Source organism: Zonotrichia albicollis, chromosome 1 (genome assembly GCF_047830755.1).
Source record: "Zonotrichia albicollis isolate bZonAlb1 chromosome 1, bZonAlb1.hap1, whole genome shotgun sequence".
In the NCBI taxonomy this organism is placed as follows: Eukaryota; Metazoa; Chordata; class Aves; order Passeriformes; family Passerellidae; genus Zonotrichia; species Zonotrichia albicollis.
Genome location: NC_133819.1, coordinates 124,407,133 through 124,433,666, shown reverse-complemented (window position 1 = coordinate 124,433,666; position 26,534 = coordinate 124,407,133). Strand labels below are relative to the sequence as shown.

At 38.2% G+C, this 26,534-nt stretch overlaps 1 protein-coding gene across 5 annotated transcripts in view; it reads right to left on the bottom strand.

Moving 5' to 3' along the window:
• ZFHX4 (zinc finger homeobox 4) overlaps positions 1-26,534 on the bottom strand; it is a 155,584-nt gene that overhangs the window by 96,681 nt on the left and 32,369 nt on the right. For 4 of the 5 annotated variants that reach the window (XM_074552855.1, XM_014272447.3, XM_074552848.1 and 1 more), the window contains exon 3: positions 25,187-25,689. In XM_074552855.1, the coding sequence (XP_074408956.1) occupies positions 25,187-25,689 (503 nt within the window). The remainder of the gene's footprint in view (positions 1-25,186; positions 25,690-26,534) is intronic. The other variant, XM_014272587.3, reaches the window with a different exon arrangement.

The window sequence follows — 26,534 nt, the reverse complement described above, 5'->3', positions numbered from 1 at the left end:
AAAGGAAAACCAGTGTCTTATTTGCACATCTCATACCAGTTGAGCTTTCCTTGCTGAGTTTTTGTTTTTGGGGACCATGATATTTTGTAACAGTTGGAAGATAAACTCTTAATAAAAAACACTGAGGGGAAAAGAATCTGACCTGGGCATGCACTTAAAAAAAGAAACTCCACTTACTACTACTGCATAACGTAGGAGAGGTTGAGAAGTTTTATTTCATTATTTTATTACTTATATAGTGGCTACATCAGCCCTATTTTCTAAAAGCCTGTCTCATTGCTTATTATTAAAAAATTTAAATGTTTTGGAAAATTGAAGGGTCTGAACTGCAAGCCTTTGAGACAAAAGCTTCCTCTTTGTCTGAAGTACCAAAATCTTTCAAGCAAAACCTAAAAGTACCACTGCTATAGAAGAGAAAAAAATAATGAAGAAAAGGAAAAAAACCCACAGACAACAGAAAAAAACCCAAAACAAAGCAACCAAACTCGAAAACTGTGTCAGTATCCAGTGAAACTCTCATATCTCTGAGACTGTCTCCAAATGCCACTGTGTTATTTTAGGTTTGGATCCCCGATGCAAAGGACAATTGTAAAAAGGAGAGAGTTAGGAAGATGCTTGTTTGTTTCAAACAGCTGTGGTTCAAAGCTTTGAGAAAGTGATCGATAAATGTAAATACTATTTTATGTTCTCTTTTTAATGTCATTGACATGTTCATTTTTAATTTATTCTAAGCTATTGTAACAATATATAAGACAAAGGGAAAAAAGTGACCAACAGAACGGGCATCTCACTTCAAAGTATATTAAATCATTTAATGACCCACATACAGAGTGATACAAAGTAAAATCAACTTCTATTTCCAGACCTCCATGAAGCTGGATAAGTGAAGGTGGCTTAAAATCAGTCCTGTTTTAGGTCAATGTTATTTATCATTGTCCACACTTGGAGCTACTATACATTGCTTCAAAATACTAGATTTAGCTGGTCTGCATGCCAGTGCCCACTCACATACCCATGTCTGATTTGGGGATTAAAATAATCCTTATTCCCTCCCCCTTCTACACACCTCTGGTTAAGACTAGAAATAACAAAGAAAAATCTGATTCCTCTACTAGGATATTTGATTTTAAAAGGTACATTACAGTGATTACATTATAGTGTTATTATAATTAATATTTACAATCACTAACTTGTAATACCAGTATTACTAACTACAGTTCTTTGCAGAGATATGTGAAGATATGTTAAAAACCTATTAAACGCTAGTTCATTCACTGAACAGTATTAATAAAACTGCTTCATTCTCATTTTCACTTTGCAGTAGTCTTGTTTCTCTTGCTACTTTGACTTTATTTGAAGAAGCTTTTATTTGAAAGCCTTTGACTGACTTCCACATTGGTTTACCTTCCAGGGTCTGCCCAGTATTGTTTGGGGTAACGTTTTTTCCTCTGTAGTTCTTACCATCACAGCCTGGATGTCTGGAAAAAATCACATCTCAATTTTCCCTTTGAGGTCTTTCCCCAAATAATCAATGTATTTTCTTTTTTTCTACCAGAAGAAGCTTTCCTCTTCTTTTGGGTCAAGCAAAACCTTTCCCTCCTACAGCTTTTCTTCTAGTCCCACTGACATACTAACGTCTGTGAATTCTCCAATACATTATTAATACTTTGCAGGGACAGAAAACAGGGAAATGTGAAAAATACCATGCTGAACAACATGGCTCTCCCTAAAGAAGACAGATCCCTCTATTGCAATTCAAATCTTCTGCTCACTTCTGTAATACTCTGTCTGTATTACAGTGCTTCCTAGCAGAGAGTCCAAGTGCATGCCCTGCCTTCTCCCAGCCCTGCATGGGGACAAATCCCTGCAGAGCACAAGGTTACCCCTGCTTCCCCTATTCCATTTAAGACCTGGGTTCCACACACAGATTGACTGGTCCTGGTTGGAGAGATGCTGTCAGGACCCAGACAGCTATCAGCACACAGCCTCCCTAGGCCTGGATTGTTTATTCTGCTCATAACGTTCACAACACTGGAGTTTGTCTTCCTAATCCTTGCTGGGAGCAGAGTGTACAGAACAATTAATAACAGCTAGCACTCAGAGGTAGCACGTTACTGTGATGCCTGTAAAACTGCTGTGAAAAACAGTAACCTGAGTCAAGGCCTATCTCACATGGTGCCACGTGGGCTCTGCAGAACTAGCTGTCACAGGAGCCAGGCTGCAGATGCTTCACCCTCTTCCAAGAGGTGGAATAAAATTGGGCTTCCTAGAAATGTGGAGAGAACTTGTGTGGTACTGAATCATAACTGGTCTTAGAATGATCAGAGAGTTTACATTAGTCATCCAAATTTAAAAAAATATATTCAAATCCTGTACCTTTACATGTTGTACTGAGGATATCAAATTATCTATGGAGAAATGCTGATGAATTATTACTCAAATGCAAACCCACAGTCTATGAATGCTCATCTGAAGGCAAACTTTTTGTCATGCTCTTTGAGCAGAAACAAATTAATTAGTTGTCAAATGGCCCTTTCTGTCTATTGTTTGTACTTCCAAATTAAATAAATGAAACACTAATTATGACACAGACACTCCTCTCCCACGCTGAGTGATAAGCTGACAAAGAAAAACAAAATAACCCAGACATGCAGATTCAGTTGTTTACTGTTGGAGTAGTACCTTTCCTTAGTGAGACTAAAATTGTGAACAGAAAGGCATCTTATTTACATTTGAAACACTCAGTTCTCGTATTCATTTTTGAAGTCTAATGCTGTCCTTTGAGAACAGTCACTGAGGGAGACGGAGAGATGGAAATGCAGGAGCAACACAGTGAATCATCCCCTTGGCCCAGGTGTTCCCACATGCTCTCTGTGCACACAGCTAATGTCAGATCCACAAAAAAGCAGGGTACAAATGAAAGCCCTGAGAGAGCCTCAATGAACGTGCAGTGTGATGAGGGATCCTTGCCTGACCCTGGAAGATAGTCTGTTTATATCCTGACTTTAACAATAATAATAGAGAACTAAACGTTCTTGTATCTTTTTGTTTTAGCTCACATAATCAGAAACATCATTAATGTTCATGCCCTTATCCTTCTTAAAAATCCTGATAAACTGTTTATCCGGATAACCCCCCACTGCAGCAGTGAATTTCACAGGCTGATTATTTACTGCAGAAAAAAAAAATAGTAGCTCTGAGTTTCCCTGAATGCCACCTCCCTCTCCTACTACAGTGTCAAGTAAAGGGAGCACATTGCTGGGTTTCACTCTCTCCTTCATCATTTTATATACAGCCCTAAGCCATACCACCTTGTGCTGTGATCCCTTCAGATCTCACAGGCTAAAGCAGGGTCAGAACTCGGAGGGGAGATCTCCAAGGAAAACACCAGTGCTACAAAAAAGAGTTTTGGTAATTCATTGATGGTGCTCTCTGTCTAAATTAGTAATGAGTCAGTGCCCTAGCTTGGTGTTTAACAGCACCGTCCTGTTAGGAAATGTTTCCTTTTGGTTGAAACAAAGAACAGATTTCACAACTGCTTGTACTTAATAAAGTTATTAAGTACGTGGCACATTTTTTTCAAAGGAGGAAGAGCGTTAAGACAAATGTCTTGGCCAAATTTCAACTTGTAATTATGTTTTGCCTACCTACAGGCAATTCCCTGTGCAGTTTCACTTGAGCATGGCTTTTTTTGCTTTTTTTTTTCACCTGCCTTGAAAATACTTGCAGTGCACTGCTACTGCACACAGTTGAATACGAGCTTTCTTCAATTCTACCAGTATGTACATGAAGATGGCCCTATATGCACTTAGGCTAACACAGAATGAAGGAGCACTGAATTTAATTAACATTGTTAAAACATTTTGAAAGCCTCCGAATAAAGGCTTTACAAAGTGTAAAGTATTACCATGGTTTCTACAGTCTATTTATTTAGACTTAATAAGATTCTCTTCACACATACACACACACAACCTTTTTTTGCTTTGCTAAGTAAATGCACATTAATAAATAGTAGTGCTACCCAAGCCATCAAAATTTATTTTCTTAGAAAAAACTCTCCCAAGCATGGCCATCTTCTATTTCTTTTACCCTGTAAGAAACTGAAGGGCATGTGCAACTTGATGATTGGTGGAATTATCAAAAATTGAAGTTTTTGATCAAGAAAATGAGAAAACAGATTCTTCATTTGCCAACCACTCTCTAAAAACACAAGCTTTCTGTATCTTTTGATATTTAGCCCAGGACATTGTTAGCTGATCTGAATTATGTATATGAAGTGAGGCTTTAGAGATACTTAAGGTCTGACTCATTTCAGTCTTTATAGCTTGAAACAGAGTGAAAAGTGCAACTAGAGGGAAGTTGAGAGAGTTGGAACAGAGCTGAAACTGCATCTGCAAAATACTTGCTGTCAGAAAAACTGGCCAATGGATAGACACCTATATTCCTGGCAGATCCATTCTCATCAAACTGTACAGGTTTACCTCTCTTTTCACAGCAAATCTGAAGGTGGTAACCTGTAGGTCATTAAGTTCTGCAAGTTGTGCATTTAGAATTAAAGAGGGAGAGATTAAAGATGGAGAGATGGAAAATACTGGCTATATTCATCTGAAATTCTTGAATTAGTTCCTTCCATGCCCCACCTCTTGGCTGTTTGCTTTCCATGAATTTCTCCATACTAAATCTGCTGACCCAAGCAAGGAATTTGTTTCAGAAACAGCTATGTTTAAACACATACTGCAGAATATCCAGGGAAAACACATTCTGAATGTGTAAACTTAGCATTCATGAAACAGCCCATTTCTAATGGTACATTTGCAATCAATCAGGGAACAGAAATATACCAGGTGTCAAACCAAAACTAACCAATAAAGCACGAAAGTTTAAATGTATTAAATATTGCAATTGACTCTAGGTTTCAGCAGCAGCAGGACTGGGCACAGTTTTTGGAAGACATTTCTAAGACAAAAAAAATTGAGAGAAGCCAATTTGAAAGAGAAGCAACATCTATCCATGTAGCAACCAGCCACATATATCACAGACATTACCAAGGGATGCTTATCTCTCCTTGGGTTACCTCAGGAGCCAAAAGCAGAATCAGCATGGGAGTGTGGGACAGCTATGTGGTGCTGCCTTAGCCATTCCTACCACCTGTCCATCCCACCACAAACCTCAGTTTACAACACAGCTGCTATATCCAAACCCCAAGGCTGGCAAGATACAGAGTCAACAATGGATTTCACCATCCAAGTCTAATGATACTGTTGTGGAGATGAAAATCATCTGCATCATGAAGACCTGCACCTCACACAGAGATGATTCTCCTGTAATGGCCTTGGGCATATGTTAATCAGGAAGGGTGACCAACTAGAACTGAACAATACTCCATGTGGGAGCACATGAGTGAACCACTGGGCTGATGAACAACCACCCCAAACTACCCCCACTCCCGAGTCCTCCTGCAAAAAAAGAATGGAATCACTCGAGAGTAACTTCATTTATTGCTCTCATGGCCTTCAGCTATTCATCAATACTACTTTATCATCAGATGTATCAAGAGTATCCAGCAGATCTACAATAACAGGCATGCTTTAATAGTGTCTAAAGGATAAAGAACTGCCCTGATGCCTCTGTCATCAAGTGCAGCTAGTAGCTCTGATTCTGCCTGTCATCTTGCCTTTAAATACAGCAATTCCATGTGCAGGTGTATTGAAGTGGCAGTATTTCACCAATTGACGCCTTAATGTGCATATTCAGTCAGTCCTAATTTGACTCTATCTTCTGCTAAGAGAGAAGGTTAGAGTTCCCAAGTCAAACTCTCCACAATTTTTCACTGTAATTGACATCAAATATTCTAAAACATATACATATATTCATTTCAATAATCAGTACAATTAGTTGTGCACATAAATATTTAATGAGCCTTTGAACTAAAGGGTCAACAGTTTAAGAGACTGGTAACAGGAAACAATATTTATTTCATTGGTGGGTTTTAGGATCCTGAAAATAAGAGAAAGATCTGTTCCTTCTTATTGCTAGCACAGAGTTATTCCCTGTTGTGATTTGACCAGATTAAAAATCAGCATTTATACAGAAGTCATCAGTTCGAAAGAGCAGTCCAAATCTGGTGTGATTACAATGCTTTTGCACACCGTCTCATGGTCCATCAGAAATGCTCAGGCACTCTTACTCTGTTTTTTAGCTCAGGGCATAAGTCATCATAAGTCAGTATTGCCCATTGTTGCTATAATAAAAAAAAGGAGCAATGGAAATGATAGCTCAAGTATCACTACTCCTCCTCTTTACCACAGGACCATGCTTGCATTCAAGGCATTATACTGGGAGATTCTGCACTGATGCTCTGTAGTTAGCAGATATCACTTGTCTGCCCTTTCAATGCAACTTTGAGAACTAAAATTTATTCAAACAATTTTTAAAAAGCAATGCACAAATTGAGACCAACCTGTTTAAGGACACTTGAACTACAAATGGCACCTGAACATTAGAATTAAAACAAAGTCTGGGGATTTATGCTATAGGAGTTAAATTAATTTCAATGTGAATTTTACATTTTGATCACCATGCAAAAGTGAATTCTTTAAAACACATAGATAAGTTTTGATATGAATCTACCATTGTTTGTTGTAATATACTATTATTTATAGCGGCATAAATCACACAAGTTCCCAAAGGGTTAATACAACTAGATGACTGAAATTCATGAGCATAATCCTAAACAAGTGAGTTGAAGTTCTATCAGGTCTATTTCATAGCATCAGGGATTACTGCTAGCAGTCTAATCCTACTGAGCCTAAGGGAGGTACGTTGTATTGTATTTGAAATCCTGGCCAGGAAAGAACGGAAGGTTAAATGGGTGCCTTGCTCTGTAATCAAATATCACAGGCACTACTTATCTATTCAATGAACAACTAACGTAGAAAATCAATTAGGAAACAAATAGCTTCTTCTTTTGATTTTTTTTTACCTAACAAAAAGAGAGAGTGAAGAGTAAATGTTTTTATAATACATGTTTAATGAAACTATATCATATTATAAAATAATCTATACATAGACTGGCAAAGATTAACTAGAAGGTACAAAACACCCCATAGCAACTGCTGGTGTTTTAATGCTATTTCTTTAAGTACCAGGGCTATTTTCAAGGCTAGCGTGTTTTCAAACTCTGGCAATTGAGCATCTTCTGAGCACATAAAGCAGCACACAGAAACTACTCATACAAAAATATTAACTGACTGCAGATAATTGGACTGTGCTCAAATGAAATCACAAATACATATCCGGTTGTTTGTAACTGAACATCTTAAATTATGTATCAGCTGTGAAGAGCATTTCTTCAGCTGTGCATCATCTTTTGTTCACTTGGTTAAAATCCCAGGAGTACTGAAAAAGGCTGAAGCTCCTGCTGGTCTTTGTTCCCAGCAGGGAGAACTCCCTTTTGGTGGTCTTGAGGTTAACACCCTACCCGCCTCCCCCCCCATACCTGTCATTCTGAATAGACTTCACAGTCTGTGCACACAGACAAACAGCCTGACCTGGCCAGCTAGCTTGACCCCTGGGCAGGAAGAAGATCACATCTTGTTATTAATATTGGTACATTAAAAAAATGTAATCTTCAAGGCACTTGGAGAAGCAGGCTGGCAATTATACAGTATGTAGGGGATGTCAGTCAGGGAGCGTGTTAGCCTGATATTATGTCCAAGAACACTAAAACGTTCATTTTGCTCTGATGAGGGGTTTCAAACACAGTCTCCCTCTGCATCTCTGAAAGCTGGCAAGAGAAGTTTGCCCAAAGCACTTAAGGCTCCAGATTATCTGTTCTTACACTTCACAATTTTTAGTCTGTTTTACACAGTTTTATAATGTAAAACATTTGTAGCTGAAAATTGATGCAACTAGAAAAAAGATCCCACGTGATTTTATAGTAGAGGAAGGCAACTAATAAAGGGAACAAAACCTCTCAAAATCACAATTGTGAAAAACGTGTTCCCATTACATTCTCTGAGTATTTTACCTCTATCCAGATTTTTTAGTTTGTTCATTCTAGGCATCTGCATAGTAGACAGTTTAAACACAGTTTATGTAATTGGCTAAAATATACAGGAACACATTTGTACATGCTTGTGATATATATTATATACAGATGTATTTATACAAAGCTTTATATAGCACAGATTTAAGTGTCATGTGTGAAATCTTAGTTCCACCAAGTTCAACGGAAAATTTACCATTGGCTGGAGTTGGGACAAAATTTAACCCTACCTAAACAACACACTCCCATCAGGAAATTTACTGTGAATATCAAAACCCTGGTTTGACCCCTTTACACAGCCAGATAATTATTCCTATGTGGCCCCAGTGGTTATACCTAAAAAAGAATGAAAGACCATGGTCTGGAACTATTATATGTCATGTGTTTTATCCCAGTCTTATTGATGCCCTATGGAAAATTTTATATTGTCAATATGAACCCAGCACAGGTCCAGAATTCTTCACAAAGGGCACTCTCAAGGCACTGCTCAAGGCACATTTTTACACCTGTCGTGTGAAAGGTAGAGGAGCATGGTCTTCAGAGAATTCTCAACTGAGTCCTAGATGACAGTGTCAACAAAATCTCCATGCTTGAAACAAGACCTAAAATTGTCTCTAAGAGTAATTATTATTAATGCTCCCAGCCCAGTTAGCTTAAATCAGTTGTCATTAGTTTGGTTTTGCTGCAAACCACCATCAAGACTTTTTCCTCACTTTCAAACAAAAAGTTTCCTTTCAGACTGCATTGGGGCAACACCCAGGATGGGCCTTTTACCAATAACGTGTTAATCTTATGATCTTGGAGTCTGAAAAAGGAGCTTCATAGCATTGGAGGTGGGAAGTTTCCAGCTTTTCAACAGAATGCTGGCACTTGTTTTTAGCTCTGATAGGCTTTGAGAAGTCTCAAAAAAGACCTTCAAACTGAAATGCTACTATGTATGGAAAAGCTATTACAGGAAAAATGTAAGACATTTCTAAAATATATTAGTCACAAAGTTACAGCAGCATTTTCCCCCCTTAATATTACTCGGGCTTGGCTCAGTACATGCAGCCATATGAAAAAAAGAGCATTGATAGAGTTAGAGAGCACCCTACAAATTTCTAGCATATTTTTCCTAATGCAAAATATGCAGCAGGTTATGCATGGTAATGCAGGTAAATGCATGGTAGCTTCCTGTGGGATATTCAGCACACCTTTTTTCTCTCTTTATTACTTGAGACAACACAGCAAACTCAAGTTCAAGACAAAAAAAATTTTATCCCAATCATCCCAGATAAATAGAAATGCTCATAATAATGCACATGACAATATACATAAACACTCACATTCATCCACAAGAAAAAGTGGACAATAAAGTAATTGGCAGAAAAGGATAAAAATATAAAGGGGTCCAGGGCTTGGTAATAGTGAAACTGGGCTAAGTGCTGCAGAAATCTAGGTGCAAACAGCACTGTGAAAAACAGACACGTAGAGATGTTGGTGGAGAAGGAAGAAAAATGTGGTGAGGTGGTAAAAAATGTCTGTGTGTGCAACTGAGGCTGCAAAGAGTAAACCACAAGGCAAGGATGACACTATGCACACTCCTGAGGGAGCTGGCATTTCGGAGTGAAATTCCAAGCTTCAGGCAAGAGAGGAAATGTTTCTGACAGGTTGGGGCCTTTTAGGGTGGAGTCTTTCTGGTTTTAAATAGCAGCTGCTTAAAAAATGTTCACAAATGTGGAATAATTTAGGAGGAGAAATGGGCTAAAAATGAGGTGTCCTAATGTGTGTGCTCACCCACAAAGTATGTTGTGGTTATCAATACCCAGTAAGCTGGTTTGATATGTAAAAGATATTTAGGGAAGTGGATTTCATTGTATCAACTCACACTCTGTATCAAACATGCAAGCTGCTTCCATGAGGGGGAAAACAGTCCCAAATTCACATCCTCTCCTCCTTTACACATCCTCATTGCAGAGCAATCTCTCTGACTCTCCTTTTGTGACTAGCCTTTTATCTAGAGCACCAGAAACAAATGGGAAAGCCCTAGAAATAAACTTTGGGAGAAAAACAAGAACAGTAACCATCAATTTCAGCAAGAAATTACTGAAATAACAGGACTTTTTGAACTGAATAATTTCTCACAGTAGTGACAAACCACAGTAGTCAAACCACAGGAGAGCCATGTCCCAGTCAATTGACAGAGTTAAGAAACACTCATTTTGGAAAACTTCTCCATCCTTGGAGTAATACTACTGAGATCATCAATACTGCAACAAGATGGATTTAGCCTACATTCTTCCTGTCTCTTTCCTCTCATCACCATTTTAATAGGAAACAAACAACATTTTAAAAGCTTCAAATAAATTCTGCAGAGCATAAAAACTAGCAAAGCCCTTGTATTTTTCCAGAATTTTAGCAAATATTTAGACTTTTGCTTAACAATACAACCTACCTCATAGTAAGAAATTTCACAGACTGCTCATGCCACTGGCAGCTGAGAATCTTATCTTTGTGGCATAGTGAGGAAATAATCCTCACCAAAAACTAAATGCTGGGTGAAAAGTTGGGGGATGGGATGTGTGAATGACAGCCTTGTGCATGTTTTAGCTCTGAAAAAGGACAACCGGTGCTGGGAAAGAACTCTGGTAGTTCATTAAGCCCAGAACACACCGACACAGCCCAGGAAGGCTCCCTGCAAGGTGAGCACAAGAAAAATGAAACCCACCTGAGCAAGGGATCAAAACACAGGACTGCAGTCAGATCCCACAGCTTGTGACAGCAGCCACTGCCTTTCTGTAGCAGATAAAAAGTTTTCTGAAGCCACCAGCATCCCCCTGAGCCGGCTCTGCCGGGAGCTCCCCACGTCTCCCTGGCAGCAGGGATCTCACTCTCATCACAGACACACTCACAGGCACTCTGCCCCTCTGCTGCTGCCCTTCCCAGCCCTTCTCCTGCCACATCTCCTGCCAGGTGTGTGCTGGGAAGGACAGGGCACACACAGCTGGCTCCCTGCCGGCCAGGGACTCCCTGACACAAGCAGAATAACTCTGCCCTCCCCCACGGCAGGGAAATTGCATCAGATCTCCACTTTCTTCTTTGCCCCATTAACGGCAGAAAGGGAGCTGAGCCAAAATCAGAGAGGGCTGTCCTGTGACTGTGTTTGTCATACGTTTCCTTGTTTCATGTTTTCTCCAATGACTAATAGCCTCTCTAGGAGCTCCAAACAAAAGTAAGCTATTCTAAGATGGAAATTGCTGGACATAGTGAGAAACATTAAGTATTTCTTTTTATGGGGGCATAGGAAATAAAAAAAGGAAAAAGCTCTCAACGCTTATACACTTAAACCTCTCCAAAAAAAGGGAGGGGGAAGAATGTAAAGCATTACAAACCTAATTTTGTGAAAAAAGTATTCAGTGATCTGCTGCCAAGATAAGTGCCTCTTTGCTTTAACTAATTAGCACTATTACAGGGTTCAGTAGTGACATTTCAGCAGTAATTGATCCTCTGATGCAATTTTTGTGTATTTCAAACTAGCCAATACATCCAGACAAGAAGGCTGTGCAAGGATGGAGGCTGGCAGTCAGCACAGAGGTGCCAGTCACTCATGAGCATGACCTCGGAACCTGAGATGCTAAACAGATGCTGCCAGGAGGAGCCACTAGGACTCAGTATTCTAGAAAATCAGACCCCTAATCCCTCCACTTTTAGCACTTTCTACTGGCAGGTAGCACAGCTAATTTAAATTCAGGTATTGGCTGTCCTGAACTAGTGTTTATATACAGTCACACAGGGAATTTGAACTTCCTGGCTTGCTCTGAAATTAGTATTTCATTTCAAATGTTGTGCTGACTTGGTGGGGAGGGAATTTGGCATCATATTTTCAGATTACTTCACACTACATGCAGGGTAACATAGTTACTATATATTTCTTTTTCTTCTAAGCCCTAATGGGAAAGGTTTTAATGTCAAGCAGCATGAAGGCCAGAACAATCTAAAAGTCAACATAGCTCCCACAGTATGAGTTCAACCACAACAGACACCCCATCTGTATTTCATGGTATACCTTAATAACAATCAATAATACATTAAAGTTAGCATCAAACAGTATGAAAAGAGGACACTACAAAGAGTCAATTGCAGCTATGCCTCAGCCCTGAAGTCTATAGCTGCATCTTCTATTTTGCATCAATAAATAAAGAAATATCTGGGGTAAATATTTGCAGATAGATGGTTAATTAGCTATTTGTGTCCTTCAAGGTCAGCAAATAGTTAAGTGCCTACAGACATTTGCACCTCAAGCCACTAGGTACAGCAATACCTGTGGGAAAGCACTGAGAGGCAGGCAATGTGAACAGACAGGCAATGTGACATGGGCACAAGGAGATGCTTCTTTCTCTCACTCTCCCAATATTAGGGGGACTTTAATTTCTCCATGGGTTAATTCAGAGCTGGAGTTTTTTTCCACTCAGCTGGCTATGCAGAAGCAGCCTAACCATGTAATGTAAGCACTTAACAGAGGGGCAAAAAAGTAAAATGACAGAGGCAGAAAACAAGCTACATGAACTACCAGGGCATTTAACATAACAAAAATTACCTCTGTGTCTTCTAACTGCAAACTAGGACTGATCCTGCAGAAGTCATAAATGAACTCATGACAGTCAAGACCAGCCAAAGAACTGTGAGAAATGCCAGATACTTTTAAGGTTAGCTGAGCATACAGAAGAAACTCAGTGTGGATGGATAAATCCAAGAAAATGTGTATTAGAAGAAATACTTTGAACCAATCAAACATTTTACTGGTGTCTAAGCTAAATGTAGCCACTCCAGGACACTTCAGCATCAGTTTGAAGGGGGGGCGTGGGAAGAAGCATGTAATGAAAGGCAACATATTTCCAGCACAGACTGCAATAGGATTTGTTTAAAGCAGATTATATTTTTGGATGCACCAGGCATGGGACAGTAAGATCATACAGTTCCACTGAGAACAGCGTGTTCAGTTCTGAAATATCTGTGTATCTCCAGAAAAATTTAACACTGGCAAAAGGAGTTCAGAGATCAGTGATGGGATTAGCAGAAATGTGGAAGAACTTCCACTAAAAGCAAGACCAAATGGATTGAAATTTTTTGTGTAAATAAAAGAGAGACATGATAAAAGAACCATAAAGTAATCATAGAGATTATTGTGAAGTTATAAAAATTATGTAAAATATCATAAAGCAAGTAAGAACACATGATCTTTTTTCATTCTTTTACCACATGAATAAAACCAAATATAACTTAATAAATTAATGGCAGAAAATTTTAAAAGCCAAAAAAAAATCTGCATGCAGGTTAAATTAACTTATGCAACTCCTTCCTACTGCATGTGATTGAGCCAGAAGTCCACTTTATAAACTGATTTGATGTTTGTATACCTATAAGACCACCCAAAGGCAACTTTGGGGGCAAAAAATATATACTTGAATTTGTATGATATTAATTCATTGCAAAGTACAGAAGACATATGAAAAGAACAAGCATTTTCCTGTATAAGCAACATTATTCTACATTTGCCCATGGAATCTTTTTTTTTTTTTTTTTTTGGTCTGCTTTGCTCTCAGAAGCAATTGTTGTTAGGCAGTCTGTAGCAAAGAGATTAGATAAGGTGGACTAATGGTATAATTTGCTGTGATAGGACAATGATTGCATACTTGGCCTATTAATGTGTTGTTGCTTTTAAAATAACATTCTCTTCTGTTATGGACAGCCACTTCAAGAAATGTACTTAACTAACTTTATTTGCAATAGAGTATTTTTCATTAGGACAGGTTGGAAAGATAGCTCATGATTAAGTGACTCAGAAAGAGCTCCAAAGAAAAAAAGAAATATTCTTTATACCCAGACCGAATCCTGATAATTTCAGCCCTAAAAGTGTGTATAAGAAAATTATAAGTAACCGGGAGAAGGAAATTAGAAGAAAAATTGAAATCCAGCTTTGACTGCAGCAGACACTAACATACACAGACCTTCGTACAGCATTAGAGGGGATGACAGAAGCAGCCTGGGCTATGTATGGACACATAGAGTTTTAAATCCTGTCTATGCTCCTGGGAAGTGCACACTTTTATAACCACTCACACCTGCCCTTTTGTTACTGTCCACTGCACCCCCTGTGCAAGAAAGCCTCCAACAATCCCAACTCCCCTCCTAACACTACTGTGGGATAAGTGTCTCTCTTGTGAGAGTGACCAACTTCAGCCTCCACCTCTAACTCTTCCCAATACTCAAATCCATCCTTCCCCACTACAGACACTATGAAGTCCATGTAAAAATAAACATATGCAGACAGAAAGACAGACATATCTGAAGAACTTGTTATGCTTAATTATAATTCTATGAGGACCATTTAGACTGTCAGATGTACTACAGGCCAACCTCTCAATCACATGTGCTCAGTTAGAGACACATTGGGATTTTTTTTCCCCAAAGCCATGCTCTGTTTCCCAGTACAGACAGTATTGACCTTACCTTCTAAATCTATTAGGACAAACAACTACTAGAAGTAAAGGAAAGACATTTGTTTAGTTCCTGTTGTGGACACATGAGGCATAAAACCTTTGTATCCGGAGAGCACAAAAGCTGAGTGAATTGCGATACAGGCTCTCTGTATAGTATGACATTTTGGAGTCTCCTTTTTTTTGATTACCAGCTCAAATCCTCCTTATCATAAAAATTGTTACTTACACAGAACTCTTCAATACCAGCATAGCTCTTGTATTTTGTGTGCCCCAAAATTCTTTGGGTAAACCATATAATCTGTTTGATGATTTTGAGGTAGCTGAGGCCACAGAATTTGAGCTTCTCAGTGAAAAACTCATGAAATAAAAGAAAATAAATATCCTAGCAAGACTTCTTGGATCCAACCCCTACATGTAACATATTGGATCAGAGATGATCCCACAAACCTATTTTTGTTTTTTGAAAAATAAAGACAACACAAAAAGGCAAAGAAAATTTTCAAAGTGACTACAGAGTGTCTGAATAAGGATTTGCTCTTTCTCAAAAATACCTGTAAGCAGTCCTAATGACTAGCTACAAAGATTTTCATTCATTGAGTTCTATAAGTCACAGAAATTCAAGTGTTGTGAAGATATTGTTGAAGCCTGACACACTACAAAACACACCAGTGGAGATAGGAACAGAGAGACAGAGCACATTGACAGCATATCCAATTCATCGTGACCTATGAGACTACCTTAGTAAATCAAAAAGTGAGAAGGGATATCCACAGCCTAGATACAACACCTATTACTGAGATGGATCTGCAACAGGGTTAGACCCAGGAGACTAGCAATACAGCAGAGAGCTCAAATCTGCCCAAACTCTAGGTCAGAAATTTGGTAAAATTAGTCCTAAACTATTTTCTGTGGCCTGTGATCTTTTTCATCTGAGACTTGACTTCAGAAGATCCTGTCCTCACATATCTCAGGATTCCAGCTTCGTCCTGGGTCAAGATTTTGAGTCACAGAAGCTCCTGAACAAATAAGGACATAAGGTTTTCAGAAACACTTGCAGTTTGGACTCATTTTTTTCCACCCACTTTATTCTTCCTAATTTCCAGCCATTCATTAGCTGCTTACATATCTGCAAATGCCAAAGGGCGTTTCCAAAATAGTAACATCTAGATACTAAAGATGTCTCATTTCAGTAGTAAAGCAAGCTTTTTCCATGCTCTCATCACTAGCACACAAACAAGAATACCAAGATGCTCCTTAGACTTTTTTTCATTGTTCTTGTTGTAAAACTATCAAGTTTCTGGTCATTCACAAAGTGTTTATCCAATCAGAGAATGTTAGTATTTTTTTTCTCAATCTATTTCTCATAGAGCAAGTTTTTGTCTAGCTTACATAGAAAACAGGAACATTGTTGTCTGAATGCTATGAAGCTGTGTCAGGGGAAGTTCAGCTTGGACAGTAGGGAAAGGCTCCTTACTCAGAGAGTGGTTGGTCACTGACACAGGTTTCTCAGGGAAGTGGTCACAGCACCAATCCTGTCAGAGTTCAAGGAGCATCTGGATGACAGTCATATAGTTTAGTTTTAGGTGTCTTGAAAGGAAAGGAAGTTTGTTTCAATAATCCTTATGAGTCCCTTCCAACACCAGACTCTGAATCTTTGATTCTGTGAATAGAAGTGCCCTTCCTTCTCCTTTACTATTAGGACCCAGAGTTTTGAATTTAGGATAAGGATAATATCAATTATAGCTACTACAATACTTGAGCCACTTGCAACACCTTAGGATTTTCCATCTTTCTTTTTAACATCTTTCTTTTTAACAAATTTGTTTGGAGACAACTGACATCTCTCACCCAAGAAGTGCTATAGGTCCAAACACAAGCTTAGGACACCAATGGAAAAATTCCATATGTGCTAAAGAACTAAAATCAAGAGATGTAGACCCTTGGAATTGCCTAATAAAGTCCTGGAAAGAAGAGTTTTCACTGCTGGCCTTTGTTTTAAAAGGGTCATCCTGAAATTTCTCTAAGAGTAATCTAGTTTTCTGTTAAAGATTGGGGTACCAACTATCCCAGAGCAGCAGATTCTGTGCCATCTTTATGGGTAAAGGTGGCTCTATGGTTCTTTTCTCCAGGAGCAGTGCAAGGAAGTAGTGCATGTTCTTGATTTTTGAGAGAGTTTACAAGGGAGAGCAGGGACTACAAATGAATAGTCTCTTTGGGCAGAACACTGAATAATGCCCTTATATGCTAGGTTTCTTGCACATAATCCAGAAATAAACCAGTAATTATACAGTCATGTATTTTACACACGTGAATCATGTGAGCGGCATGGTTTGATTAATACTGTAGGATAACAATTTTAAATAGAAAAAAAATCACATTTTTTGTTAGGCAACCCTGCGGGTCAAACATCCACTCTTGGAATGAGGCTAGTATGTTACTAACCATAGCTCCCATTAGCAGTCTGTTTCCTATTCATGCATATAACCAAGGAGTATTGCTCATACCCCTCGCACATGACAAACCCATTTTTTTTCTGTTATTGTAACTGCTACTGCAGTAGGATGCCCAAGGCATGGGAATCTGCACACTTCATCATTCAAAGACTACCTTTGCTCAATTTTTGTTTTCTTCAATACCCCCTGCCTTTAAAAGCTAAGGATTATTTTAATGCCTTCCTTCCCACTGGTAGAGTAGAACATACAGTTTCCCCTGAGGCTATGGTGCACAATATGCTGTGTATCTGTCTGCTGCAGTACTGAAGGGCTGGCATGTTCTGCTGCAGACCAAGGGGGTAATTTCTATGACATCCTCCTTCATGGCTGTCCACAAAGCAAAGGTCTTGAAGTTCTTAGAAAAGCTTCACTTCTTTTATGTATCAGCATGAGGTGGCACAAGCATCAGCCTGCACTATCTGCCTGTATTAAGTACACCAGTCTAGCAGGCAGATCATCAGGTTCAAAAATTATTGCAAGCCACCCCTTGTAATTTATGTTTTATCAACATAAAGCCTCTACTCATATTTAATGTAATTAATACTGTTTCCTGTTGTACTGTATTATATTTTACCAACAAACATACACACGGAAGTTTATCCAAGAAAACACATCTCCTGCATTGTGCCTGATTCTTGCTGAAACCAACAGAAATTGCATTTCTCAGTATTTCACACCAGCATCTTCACTATCCTTTCTTATCCTTTTCTGCTACAGTAGTGTCCCAAAGGAGGAAGAAAAGAAAAAATACAGAAAATTAATTTGTCTGTCCAGTAATATAGACATATATAGATCCAATACAGTCTCAAAACCTATGTATCAAAAAGCTCAATTCTGTCCTGTACATGTAAGGCCCGTAAGATTTTAGCCCCATTAATTCTCCTATAAAATCACAATTCTGGTATTTTGGTCAATGGCCCAACAAATGCATAGGCCAAGGGAAAGTTTCTTCTAAATCACTTAGCAAAAGCAATAGCAAAGCTAAATTACATGTATCCATGTCAAAATATAACTTTCCTGTCATGTGCTAGTCTTTCTACATTTTTTACTACTCGTTTTTAAATATGTGGAAGAGAGCGTAGAGAAAAATCTCACCTGGGAGAGTCTGGCAAACTAATTACAATTTTAGAAAAGACACCTGTAGTGAGTTGCATAATATCAGCTAAAATCTCCTATGGGTAACAAGCAAATCTATGTTGCAAGGCTGGGAGGGAGTGGCTGCTAAATCCATAGCTGCAATCTATTAATGCACACATACATATGCACTCACATTGACATAATACTCTTACACACACTATACACTGCATCTCTGCTTTGAATCTCAGTCAGAAATAATTACATATTTCTCTTAATGTCAGAATGAAAGAACTCCAGGCACAAAAAAATAGCTGTCATACAGCCATTTTGTGTGTTGAGCATATTGAATAAATGAGACTGATGCTCTTTCTGCTGCTTTGGCTCTCCTTGCTCACTTTTCCTGCTCTCCAAGAGGACCTACTCACTCGGGCTCCACTGGGCAGGCTGCACACTGCAAGCAGCCTGGTACAGCCTCCTTTCCAAGAGCAGCCCCACATACCCTTACCCAGGACAGCACACAGACTGGGATTCTGGACAGCATTTCAATGGAAGAACAAGAAGATTCTTTAAACTATGATTTGAGAACATCTCCCTGTTCCAGCAGTATACCATAAGCTGAATATAAAATATGGCATATTTTAACAAGGACCATTATGTAAGAGACAGCCAGACATCTGAATGTCAAATTAAATGTACATAAAATATAATGTGAAAATGTTTTCTCTACTGTTTTATTTTAATTTTATCATAAAAAGGGTAGTTTTGAAATTGCTATTTTACCAGACAACAATTTTTTTTTGTTAGCTGCGGGGTTTTTGGATTTTTTAATAAATATTCTCATCTATAGTATAGTAGGCATGCACATTATTTGTAGCTATGACTACACAATGTATGTATAGCTGTGACTAGACAGTGTGTTCTTTGAACACTGGTTTCTCTTTATACATGTAAGCAAACAGCATAATCAGAATTACAGTAACTGAAACTTGCAGTGGAAATTAAATTTCATAAAACATTTAAAACCATAAGTGAACACAAATCTCAAAGGACTTTAAAAATTGAAATACCTTCTATCCTCTTTATGAGGCTTGTGTTGAGGAACAAATTAGAATAACTTTTGTTTATCACTGAAAACAGTTTTATTCTAAGCAACCAAAAAGAATAACATCAAGCAAAGCTTGGTTTAGCTCCTCAGGTGCACAGACATATTCCAATTTCCTTTCCTCAATGATTTTTATGCAAATCAATGCTGCACAATCTCCTGACCTCCTTTACCATCATATTGGGACAATGACAGTAAAATAATTGGATTGGCATATTTGTAGGATATTTTATTTTATATTAAAAAGTTAGTGCAGGACAATTGAAATGAAAAGAATGTCACTTTCTGTTAATTTCAAGCTGATCAAGTACCAACATTTCATGCCAAACAGAGTAAAGCAAACAAAGTGATTTGGGCTGTTAGTCCATTTGTCCCCATGTGCATATACTTCACATCCCCCTCAGTTGTTAATTCCTAACAACCAAGCTTTCATCCAGAACAAGGATAATGAGAAAAAACCAAGCAGTGTTCCTTGGGGAACTGTTACACTAAAAGTTACCTAAGGACTAAATCCCACTTGTGCCTCCTGCACGTGATAAAAATGAGCAAAGCATTCAATACTCCTGGCTGATTGAAAATCCAAATATGCAAACAGCATTATGGAATCCAGACAGACTATTCTGCTTCGCTGATGACAGATGCAGAAAAAAAAGCTGGTCTGATTAATCTTGTGACTTTGAACCAGCAGAGGAGTGGACACCTCGCTTTAAAGAGCAATGCAGAGCCCCAGCTGAAGAGCAGGTGCTGCACGGTATTTGCCTTTCCTGCAGAGGATGCTAGCTAGCAGGGCCAAGCAGCTGACCATGAAAATTCTTGGCCCTAAGCGACCCAAGAACAGATTATAAATCCATCCCATAAAATACAGCAAAAGCCCCATTTGTTCTTCCACCCTTTCAATATGTGATGTTATACATTTGTGATTCTCTCATTTTATTGGACTCTTTAGAAAGCTGTTTATGATCACTTGCAGACAAAACAAAGGCTCATTGTAAATTCTCTTTTAAATAAGTTGGAAGGTCAATATGAAACAAAGGGCACCACTTTCACAACTGCTTACATGCAGACTATGCTTGTGTGTGTAATATTACAATGCATTTCAGCAAAGGGATAGAGTCCTAGCTAATTACAAAGCTAACATATAATAGCATTGCATTAGCAGCCCAAGAAATTCCTATTGAATTGCATACATCTGAAAATAGAAAGACATGGTTGTGCTGAAACTTAATTATCTTGGCAAAAACTGTGAGGGCTTGATTCTCAGAAGACATAAACACAAAGCTCTGCTTTACACTCCCAAGGATCTAATTCTTTGTTTATTCAGACAACCTCCATCAGATAAAACTTACCATTTGGATTGACTGATTTGCCTTCTTATTTATAGTATCTACAGCTAAGTAACACAATTACTGTGTGATTTGTGAGCAAGGGAAAGAATACTTCTGATGTACAAACACAAGGCCTGAAAGAGACAATCGGTGTGCTCTGCCAGATTAAAAAAGTTAATGCTGTTGCATTCCACCCTAGGCAGAGAAGACAAGCCTTTTCCAAGGACAGGTCTGACTGAAATGCTTTTTTATGGGTTCAAAGTAAAACATTATGGTAAAAAAATGAATACAGCTTTGTTTGTTTCTTCAGTCATCGTTAGCAATAGACATAAGGGTATTCTGGTTTTCAGCCCATATGGAAAGACCATCAACACTTTCTGCTTCTGGGTCCTTTGCCAAAATACCATATTCCACATGCCTTTTACCTTAAAACATAAAAGAAAAGGTGTTGTTCTGGTCAAATAAAGGAATAATTTTTACTAGCATACGTCTAATGTTAAAGCTGCCTAAATCCTGCCAAAGACATTACAACACCATCTGCAAAACAGATTTTCATTAAATTGATCAGTTTAAAGTTAAGCAGCTAGGCAGATGATGCTTTTGAGCTAACCTTTAACCTTTAACCTTCTTAAACTGAAATCAGGTCACTCCTTTTGGGTGATATCTTTGCTGCTTGAGAACACGAGGTAAAGAGATATGCCAAAACTTAAAAATCATAGCATAAATAGTGTTGTGGATCAATATTTTGTCAATAAAAGGAAGACCAAGGTAGTTCTCGTACAGTCTGCTAACTGCTGCCTCTCTCTTTCCCTGAGCTTCTAAACAGTTGCATACACAATGTAAACTGCAGTAAAAGCACAGTTCAAAAGCAATTATTATTGAAGATATTATCAGCAAATCAAATAATATTTTTTATAAATGGGCTTCAAATATTAATTTGTGATTAGAAATTGATCATGTCATTCAGTTACTTGGTTAAGTAAATTTTACTTTCAGACATTCCAGTTAACTTTAAAAAAAGGCTGTCTTGTACTTATTTATTTATTAATAGAAGTATTTGGAAACTGTTTTATGAGCACAGGACATGATATATGGAGTTCCCTGAAAGCTATTTGACTAAGCTACAAAATGGCTGCCTTAAGAGCAGTTCCAGCTATATGCATTTTACATCCACGGAGACAGGTTACCGTCCTGCCTCAGCTTCCCAAATCTGCAGAAGCTGAATGCTTCTTCCTGCAGAATGGAAATGCACTCTGTTGCTATAGAAGCTTTCTCTGTTTACTTGTGGAGTCACTGAATGCTTCTTGATGGATGCTGCCAAGAACTTGCAACTCTTCTGTGGTTTAATTTGCTAATATCAAGCTCCACAATTCCAAAAGTAAGTCTTTGGGAAATTCATTTAGGCCAAGCTGAGTTCATTTAGGGTAAAGCTGTCTTTGTTCTGGTTCTTAGCAGCCACATTACCAACACCATTTGAATACTGCACTTCTGTAAGGAGCAACCAGGCCATTTCTTCTTTAAATAACTAAAGAAAACAGCTAAAGGTTCCACTTTGCCACATTTAGAATCTAACTCTAAAAGTGACATTTCCGTACTGCCTAAAATTATACAGCTTCAGAAGAGAAGCTCTGATGTTCATGGCTGCTTTAAAAGCTACAGCAATGAAAAGACATCCTTTTATTCCATCAATAGTTAAGCACAGAGAGAAAAACCAAGCTATTACGGCAACATTTATAAGAAGAAAATTCACAAAACAATAACATTTAAACAAATATAAATGACTGAAGGAAAACTTTGAGGTGCTTGACAAAGCAAAGGAACAAAGCCACAGATTCTTCTGTGCTTTCAGATGGTTTTAGTATTAAACTTTTTATTGCCAAACCATATTCACAGCACCTTAATTTTAAAAAAGAGGAGCTGCTTGAATATAAACACAATTCATGAATATTCGATATTGCTCCCAAGGCATATATCTATTATTCATACAAATTAATGTTCTTTTTTTCCTTAGGTGCTCTAAAAGTTTATCTGATGTATCAAGAGAAAAAAAGTTTACAACTCTCTTGGTATCAACAGCTTCACCAACACCTGACAAAACTATCAAGTCTGCTAGCAAATAACTTAGCAGATTTTCAAAACTGCATTTATTTACATCTTGAGGCCTGAATGTACACTTACAATTAAGAGCAGCATTTTCTGGGTGGTCTGCAGAGGTATTACATTCTATTATAGAGCACACATATCTAGAACATCTTGGTCATTTGGGACACATTGAAGCACTTCATGCCAACCCCAAATCTTAAAAAAACCCCACTAATACTCCAACTGATATTTTGGATCTGGTATTGCTCTCCTTCAAATTAACCTTAAAATGAAATAATATGAAAATAGTGTATATGTGTGTATATGTTATCTGCTTTCTGAGAGTCATTAAACCTAGTGGGGTTCAAATTTCCAAGATTCTCTAGGAAGTCATGAGGGACAGAAACTTTTTAAAAAGCTGAGACACTCACTAGCAATTCTAGGCTAGTGAGCCTAGATAATAAAAATACATGCATCAGGAGAGCTGGAACCATATGGTTAACAGCCAGTTTCAATTGTCCTACTCAGGCCATGAAGCCTGGAGGGTATCTGCCTAGAGGGAGTTTATGGATTCCATTTCCACTGGGATGTCCTTAAGTGATTCAACGACTGAGCTCCAAAGGCCACTGACGGTCCCTTGCTGTGTATGATAGCTGCTACAAAGATGCTACTGAGCTGCTCCATCTAACAAACCAGGATCTGGCAAGGAAGCCGATCCAGCAGCAGGACATTTTCAGTGAAGAGGGCCAAAAGCTAATACTGGCTCCCATAGCATCCCACATCAAATATTTTGTAGGACAGGCTGGAAACCCAAACATATTTGATGAAGGTTTCTCTAGGGATCAGGTTGAGGGACTGAAGAGAAACTACTGTTTTGAGTAGATAGTTTGAGTACCTTGTGACTATAGTTTTTCTGTTTTTTTTTTTTTTTTTTTTTTTTTTAATAAGCAGCTGGCATCTTGTTTTCAACAATTTCAATTGAAATTTCAATTTCAGAAGCTTTGGCAGTAAAGCCATCTGAGAAAAGCCTTCTGCCTTCCCTTCTCCTACTCCATCGTTACTGTCTGTGGCACCATTTGCAGTAGCATTGTTTTTACAAACCCTGATTTAGAGTGTGGCTGCATAATGTAAATGGAGGATTGAAGGAATGGCTTCACAGATGACGGAGCAGGAACCTTTAAAGGGAGTTTTGCTATAGAGGCAGGCTATGCCACTAGACTCTCAGCTCTTTTCGTACTTTTTGTAACAGGATTTTAGACCTTAAAAAAAACCAGCAAAAAATAACACTCTCTAGAATTAAGGAAAAATGCAATTTTAATAAAATATATTAAATTAGCAGAGCAGCCAGCACTGTGGGACCAAAACTTGTGTTACTGCCATTTTTGCTCACAGCAGATGCTCCAAAGTTACAACTATCAGGTTATAAAATGAAAATCTATGTTACTGCCTGTGCAGCATGTATTAGCTCAGACCAACCATTTGAACACGGCTGAACACCAGAAAAATGTTATTTCTTCCTTAAAGTAGAGGTCTGCTGAGACTTTTTCACATTTGTTCTGTATGTACAGGTCTTCAACATGATTAGAAAACCAGCATAGTTGCTGTAATCAGCAGATGACTCCTGATAGTTTAGTTATCACAGATTTCTAGTATAAATCAATAGATAACACTTGCAAAATGGATTTTCTAATCATATTTAGAGCTTGTTACAGTGACTAATGGTTTGCAATATTTCCTGAATTTTTATATCCCCTAGACAAAAGAAGTTTTTAATAAGTTACAAAGTTATTCATCTTGGAAATGAATGTGTTATATTTTGTACATGAACCAAGACAATCAAGCCAATCCAGTAAACACACTGCAGAAAATAAGTTACCCCATAATTAGGGTTTGGAAAAAGTCATGACAAGTTGTGTAATAAATGGTATTCATCACTCCCACATATTCATTATATCCACATAGTTTTTTCCAGTAAAGATAAAAATATAGTTGCCATTCTACTAACATATTTATCTACACCACACCCTTTCATGTTTGTGAAAAATCATTACTGGTTTGGAAAAGAAGGGCAGACAAAAGGATTACAGTGCTTACTTTTAAATATCCTTTGCAATAATGTGGCATATTGCATGTGCTTACTGAAAATACCAATGTAAAATAACTTGGCTGTGATACATTATGGCTGCAAACAGATACATATGCCATAAAGTGATCTCCTTTCCCTATGCACGGTATGGGAAAAACATCATTTTCCATAATATCTGTTAAGCTTTTGACCAAAATGTAATGGACAAAGTCTGAAAGGGTTATGAGAGATATAAAACACCAATTATTATAAGAGAACTTTTTAAAAAAATGACTTATGGACCCTGTGTTTACAGGAAGTGCCTTCTAAATGACCCCCAGGTGACTAAACAGGACTCATCTGCAGCACTCCTCCCTGACCAACCTGCAGTTTTTGTTTGACCATATGCATGTTCAATAAACATTTACTAATTCATCAAAGTCCTGACTGATGAGCCCTGAACGGGTTAATTCCCCAGCCTACTTGGTGCCGGCTGGAGTTGCTGTCCCAGACTTACCTTGTAGAGTTTCAGGGCTGCCTCGTGCCTGTGATTGGTAGTATGTAAGCGCAATTTATCCACGCTGTTTGTGTAATAGTCACAGGCGTTACATTTCAGGTGAACCGGGTTGCCAATGGCAATACACTTCAGCCTCCACTCATTAGTTTTGCCGCCTTCCTTAATGTGAGCCACCAGTTGGTATTTCTGCATATGTTTGTCAGTCTTGCAGTGGAGCTGGAAGTTCGCTTTGAGCTGAGTGTTGTAGTTACAGAGCTTGCACTGGTAGATGTCTCCAATTACAGCCCTCCACTCCTCTTCGGGGAGTGAGCGCTCACTGCTCACATGCACACTTAGGGCCTCCAGGCTGTCAGAGGTGAATTTGTTGCAAACAGCACACTGGAAAAGCTTCAGCGCTGGGTCACTGATATAAGGTGACAGCTCTCCTGCAGTAAGGAGGGACAGGTCATCACCCATTAGCTGACCACTGGCAAGCCGGATTTCAGGCGGCAGCTCATTATTTACTACAGGAGAAAAAAAATTAAAAGGGAAAGTAGAGACCAGCAAGCATAGCACACACAAAGGAATCCGTAAAATAAAGCCTTGACAAGGAGTTTGCTTTCTCTAGAGCTTAAACTATAAAAAGCTGTAATAGGATTGAATCAGGATCAATTACAATCATCCCTTTCAGCTTCTAAATTCCCTCATCAGATAGCTTTAATTACTCCTACTGGGCATGATGTCATTCTGGAATTTGTATTTTCAAAGGCATGAGAGTTGATCAATAAAATAACAAAACAGCAATGCTTTTGTAACTTAAAAGGCAAGATTAACTTACACATCACTAATTGTAGTTTTGTTATATCCTTTAAATGATGCTAGAGGTAGGTCAATATATATATATATATGTGTATAGCTACAATATGTTGTTTAGGTTAAAAGTAACTAGACTAACATAGATACTTTTGGTACCAAATCTCAGCATTTCTAATTTTAAAATATACCCAGTAAACAACATGGGTACAATTTAGGTACATCAAAAGGAAATGTTACAAATTAACAAACTTTGAGAACTCTTTTTAGTACAAGCCTGCACCATTAGGTAACAGATTGACAGTACACTGCTCGCACATGAGCATTTGATTCCAATTTGCCCTTCTCTTACACTTGGAATACAGACAATTTGCTAACTATAAAGGGGCATTGTCAGGTAAGAAAGAAAAGATTGCATTCCTGCTGGAAAATGCCAACCTATTCAGATAATTAAAAACTGAGGAAAACAGAGCCGTCTTTATCTTTTCTAGTTTGTTAATTTGATAGCACCTCATTATGTGATCAATTAATTTCATTCTCTACCTGTGGACCCTGC